This window comes from Camelus bactrianus, chromosome 8 (assembly GCF_048773025.1).
Source record: "Camelus bactrianus isolate YW-2024 breed Bactrian camel chromosome 8, ASM4877302v1, whole genome shotgun sequence".
NCBI classification, from domain to species: domain Eukaryota; kingdom Metazoa; phylum Chordata; class Mammalia; order Artiodactyla; family Camelidae; genus Camelus; species Camelus bactrianus.
Window position 1 is genome coordinate 14,910,975 of NC_133546.1, and position 6,000 is coordinate 14,916,974.

Below are 6,000 nucleotides of genomic sequence, written 5' to 3' on the forward strand. Positions count from 1 at the left end.
TGATGTCAGGGTCACGAGGCACAGACCAGTTAGGGGGTGCTGGGTGAGGGCCCCAAGGCAGAGCTGAGGTGGGGAGGAAGCCAGGGCTGGTCCGTTGCACACGTCCTCGGGCTGAGGGCAGTGGCCAGGAGCCACGCAAGGTGGGAGTGGTCACAGGGTGGTCACAGGGTGGGACAAGGAGGGAAGGGCACAGCAGGCTGGGACATCACTCCCATTCCAGTCTCCTCTGTTATCAGGCCACTCGCACAGGGCAGACCAGCTCCTGACCCTGGACGTTGGGGGGCAGTGTGTGTAGTGGAAAAAGCTGGGGCTTTGGAAGCAGCGGATGAGGTTTCAAACTGAGGCCCTGCCATGTGCTGGCTGTGTGGTCCGGGGAAGCACTCACCCTTACCGGGCTGAACGTTCTTCACCCTGAATTAACTGTACTTGGATTAGTCACACTGACCTCTGAGATGATCCTGAGGACCAGAGAGGATTGGAGCCGGTAGTGCTGGCAGTCATTCTCAGCCCAGGCCAGGCCATGGGCCTCCAGCGGGCCCTGCTGCCCCCACCACCCCCGGCCCACAGCCACTGAGTGGAGGGGGCCTCCTAGGGCCCAGGGCAGCTGGTTGCTGCAGCTACCCTGCAGTAGCCCATGCCTCCCCCCACCCCCGCGCCGCCCCGCCCCAGCCATTTCCATATTCACCAGGATGACAGCTTCCTTTCTCTGGCTCAGGCCTGGAGGAATCTGGCGAGTCTGGTTACTGTGGGATCCAGAAAATCCTCACTGAGGTCTGATGGATCATGGCTGCCTCTGGCCTGGCGACAGCCTGGGGCCCAGGCCAAGTCCTTTTGACGCACTGGCCTCAGCTCAGGGTTTGCCTGAAGGTCCCCAGCTGCCAGAGGGCAGAGCCTGCCGCCTGCCTGTGGGTGAGGACGCCTGCCCCATGCTCAGGGCACGTCCGTAGGGCCCTCTTGGCCGAGCTCCTGGCTGTGAGGCCCGGGAAAGAGCAGGAGGTGAAGCCTTTGGGAACTTTTAATAGCTGCACTGGGTGGCTCCCCAGATTCTTGGTCAGGGCCCAGCTCTGAGAAGCCGGCTGTGTAGCTGGGATCTGAGCCATGGAGGCTACCCCGGACCAGGGATCGCCCAGCTTGGGGCCGGCCTGGTGGATGTGGTCTGCAGAGTGGGACCCCAGCATGACCCTTGACTCTTAGGAGGAAACTAGCCCATAAAAACAGGGCCCCCCAATTAGAATCCACAACCCCTCTAGTGGAACCTTTGTTTGACCTGGAAGTGCCTCCTGGGAACAAAAGTATTCACATAAAAAAGTAGATTGTGCTAAATGAGGGAGTTTTCCTTCTGAGGAATGTTGTTTTCTCCTTTGAGCCTTGGGCATTGAGGATGAATTCCCTTCCTCCTCAGATTTAATGCCGAAGAAGGGAAGGGACAGGCGGGGGCAGGGTGGTGTCAGAGAGTGACATGGCCGGGGTCCAGCAGCCCAGGATGTTAAGGCCAAACCCAGAGCCCTGGGGTTTGAGGAGGAGGGTGGAGCTGCACCGAGGCTGCGTGTGCAGGCTGCACCTGGGATCCACTTCCCTGACTCACCGACAGCAGTTTCAAACTCTGTTAATTTTTATCCCCCACCTGACAGGCCAGAGCTGTGGGGCCACATGGGAGAAATGGAGCTCATGGGACTAGAAGCTGTTTGTGGTCCCATAGAGGTCTCTAACCTTCTGTTGACGACACTGGAAGGCAGCTTAGAGTCACGTTCAGACCACAACCCAGGGGAATCCTAGTGTAATTATGCTTCAACTTTAGTGGATAAAAATCACCTGGGAAGTTGTTACCATGCAGAATCCTGAACAATGTGAGATTCTGATTAAGCAGGTCTGGTGTGAAGCCTGGAGCCTGCATTTTTAAAGGAGTTGCTAAGTGATTCTGGCACTGCTGGCTGGAACCTCAGCATGAGAAACACTTGGAAGGGACCCAGGGGCTGCTGTCCTGGGATCTGTCCGGGCTGTGCTCTGCACGGTTCAGAGTGAAGGAAGGGCTGTGCTGCTGTAACTCGCAGGACAACCTCCGGGTAGGAGAAAGAGCCCTGGACAGAGAGGCGGGGCCAAGGCCACACCTGGTGCTGGGTGGCTTGGCCCATTCCCCACATAGGTGCCCGTGGTGAGTGCCTGTGGGCCTTGCAGTCACCCCCCTCGTGCTTGTTTTCCAGGTTCATGCCTCCTGATGACCCCCTGGGCCGTTGGGGACCCACCCTGAGCAACTTCCTGAGCAGGACGCCAAAGCCCCCAGAGCCGTCCTGGCAGCACTGCCCCTATGGTGGGTAGCGCCCCACGTCTTGTGGGCCCTGTTTAGGTCAGAAGCGCTGGCCGGACAGTCTGCAGCCCGGGTTCTAGCCAGGTTCTGCTCTTAACTAGCTGTGTGATCCTGGGGAGGTAACTTTACCTCTCTGCATGGCAGTTTTCTGACAGGATTATTGTAATGATGAACCAACATCCTGGACCCCTGTTGCATGGGAGGGTTTGTGAGCGCTGGATGCAGGGTCACGCAGAGGGCACCCCCAGGCTCGCCTTTCGGAGGCCCTTCCCCTGGCACCTTGTGCCCACATCCTGCCCCACCGTCCTCCCTACCTCCCTATCCTTATGGACTTCGGTCGGTGCTCTCCATTAAGAGTTAAGGATTCTATCCCAGAGCCCTTCAGGGATGCCAGCCTTCTAGCCAGTTGCATGGGGCAGGCACTGTCCGGTCCATACCACCTCCCCCCTCCCTCCCACCCCCAGGTCCAGGTCTCATCCCGCACCCTCTCCCCCCAACCCTTCCAGGCAAGAAATGCACCTACGGCATCAAGTGCAAGTTCTACCACCCAGAGAGGCCGCACCACACGCAGCTGGCGGTGGCCGACGAGCTCCGCGCGCAAACGCGGGCCTGGCGGGGCGCGGGCAGCGAGGAGGAGCGGCCAGGGAGCGCGCCGCCGGAGGGCCAGGCAGAGCAGGGCGGCTCCCCAGGCGTCCCCGCCGCCCGGCCCGGCCCCTGGGAGCCCGGCGGGCGCGGCTTGGCCCTCGCGCGGCGGCCGGCGGACGTGGCGGCTCTCGAAGGCCGCTTCTCGCGACTCGCCCTCGGCGACGACCCGGGGCTCCTCCGGGCGCCCCCTCCGGGCCCCTGCTGCGGCCTCGCGTCCGGGCCGCGCTGTCCCGACTGGGTGGCGCCCCGGCCCCCGCCGTCCCCGCCAGCCCCTGCCGGACCGTGGAGTGGGTCCCGCCCCAGCGCCCGGCAGAGCGACCGGCGCCCCCCGCGCCAGCAGCCCGCCGACCTGAGGGCCCTCCCTCCAAGGGCCGGCCGGCTCCCGGGTCGCTCGGCCCCGGCAGAGTCGGGCTGGGGGGACGGCACCTTCCGGGGGCCTTCGGGGTCTGCGCTCCAGGCCGCGGCCGGAGAGGTGGAGGCGCGCGCCCGGGCGCGCACCGTGCTCTGCAGCATCTTCCCGCCCCAGCAGGTGGACAGCGTCATGGCCCTGTTCCCCGAGCTCTCCGATGTCGCCAGGCTCATCCTCCTCATCCAGAAATTCCAAAGGTCGAGTGTGCCCGTGGGGAAGCCCTGAGGAGCTCGCCTGGGCCACCGCACGGGCTGTCCCAGTCTTGCCTTGCAACCTGGCCGGGCTGGTGGTGGTACTCAGCCTGCACCTGGGTCGGCACCCCCTGTGGAACCCCCTTTCTTTGAAGATGTCAGGAAAGCCAGCTTCCTGGGGCCCTCTGCAGTGCCCCTCGTGGCTCTTGGTGACCTTCACTGACGACGCAGAGGCTGCTGCTACAGGTCCATGTCCTGCAGAATAAGGTTGGCCACTTCCGTTGAGGGAGTGATTTCTCAGGCCTGAAGACTTCAAGTCCCACTAGGGCTCCAAGTGTTTGCCCAGAGTACTCCATGGCTGTTTCTGTCCAGCTACAATTGGCATCCACAAGTGGGTCACAAGATCAACTTAAGGGGTCACACCAGAGACAGACTGGAATAGGAAATTGCGGAGCACACCCCACATAATCAGGCTTGGGAGGACACTGTTCTTTGTTAGCTACAGATGTGCCTGTATTCCCTCAGTAGCCATGTGAACTTAATGGGTTATGGGCAAAAGGTGGAAAAACTCTGGTAAACGACCTTGGAGTTCATTGCATCAAATCACATTTGAAATGTGTAGTCAGTTGGCTGCTGGAGATTTTGGCATCTGGAGGTTTTCATATGAGCTGTTTCTAACCTCTTGAGGGGAACCCAGAGTTCTCGCCTCCATGTGTGGGCTCCACTTTTCACTCTTGAGATTGTGTGGCTGTGCTGGTCTGTGGTGGTGCGGCCGGGGGGCACCTTGTCTGGGGCCCTCACCCCACCTCACACACACACCACACATGCAGATATCACACCCACAATCACACAACACACACACACACACACACACACACACACACACACACACACACACACACACACACATACATCACTTAACTCAGGGATAAGTGTCCTCCTTTTTCAGCTATCTATCATGTTTCCAGCCCAGGCCCTTTATTGGCCAAGCCTTCTGAGCCACACCTCACAGCTGAGCCCAGGCGCACTGAGTCAGGGATTCTGCTCAGAAACCTCCAGGTGGGTCAGCGGAGAGCTGGGGTGAGCCTCAATCATGGAGCTTTCTCGCCACCTTCCATCATTGCTGTTTATTCTCACCAACTACTGCTTTGAGTTTTGGGGGGAAGGGGTCCACCCATTTGCAATGGACAAGAGAGGAGAGAGATAGTGCTTTCAGAACGTGGACCCTGTATCCTCAAGGGCCCTGGCATCTCTGGGTGGCATCCACCCATTCACTCTGGATTATAGGTCCAGCTCGCAGATCTTGGCTGGTTGGTTCATGAGATTTGGTGTCTCAGCCATCGAGGAGGGTGTGAGGCACCTGCCAGTGGAAAACCAGCTCCCAGCCCCAACCAGCTTCCTGCAGACTGGCAAGCATGGGCTGTGTGCACAGTTGGCCCAGCCCAGGGTGCACGCCGGAGAATCCAGTCCTGGCCCCCTTCATTGTGCTAAACGCTGCCATTGGAGATAGAGACATTGTGTCCCCTGTGAGCTCTTTCATCTTTTTAAACCAGATTCTTAGCTTCAGCCAGATCTGTTCCTCACCTCTTTTTTCCAAAGAGGACATCCACAGTTGTACCTTATTATTTGGAGACCTCCGTCCTGAGGAGGATGCACTCTTTTCTAGATAAATTGGATTTCCCTCATGCTGTTTTTTGGTCGGTTTGTTCTTTTCCCTTTTGACAAGATAAGCTTTATGTTAGAGCTGCTTTTGTCTCTTGGATCTGTTTCCTGACATGGAATCATTGCATTGCTGATTTACTGGTAGAAATGTTTAAACTACTTCCTTTGAGGACAAGTTTGAGTTTTAGTAAGCTGTAAAGCTATTTTATTTGGTTCACTGTGATTAAGACAAGCACAAAAACAAGTGAAGAAACAGCACATTTCAATGTAATCCCCTTTGGAATTTTTTCCAAAGTCTTGGTATGTCTTTGTGACACAAAACTTGAATGGGATGGGTGTATGAAATGTTCCTAGTTGCATAGCTGTTACTGAGCTCCCAAAATAAATCACTTTTACCCACACCTGGACTCTCCATTGTCAAACTGTGTATCCGTTTCTCTTGTGTCAGCTTCCCCCTCAGGCTGGTTTCTCCTGTTAACTATTGTGGGTGTGAAGGCTGAGGTTATGGCTGCTTTACTTGGTGTTATTGCCCCCTTGGGGTGTGGGGGAGAGGCCTAGAATTCACCTTTTCCAGGAAAATCAGCAAAACCCAAGGCAAGGACACGCCTTTGCTCGCCAGGCTTTTTCCCAAGAACACAGGCAGAGTCCTTGGTCGCTCAAATCTGAGGATCCGGGTCCTGTACCATGTTTACTATGTGACGTAGCTTTCCTAGAGGCCTCTAGAAAGTAGTTTGAGACACAATTGCAGAATGTTGGTGTAAGGGCTAGAAGCGAGAGAAGCCACTCAC

General features: G+C 57.6%; 1 protein-coding gene across 2 annotated transcripts in view; it reads left to right on the plus strand.

Annotated features, from left to right (window-relative positions):
- ZC3H12D (zinc finger CCCH-type containing 12D) overlaps positions 1-5,628 on the plus strand; it is a 31,665-nt gene extending 26,037 nt beyond the window's left edge. For both annotated transcript variants that reach the window (XM_074368193.1, XM_074368192.1), the window contains 2 exons: positions 2,202-2,308; positions 2,812-5,628. In XM_074368193.1, coding sequence (XP_074224294.1) covers positions 2,202-2,308; positions 2,812-3,584 — 880 coding nt within the window. In that variant the 3' untranslated portion in view covers positions 3,585-5,628. The remainder of the gene's footprint in view (positions 1-2,201; positions 2,309-2,811) is intronic.
- The last annotated feature ends 372 nt before the right edge of the window (positions 5,629-6,000 follow it).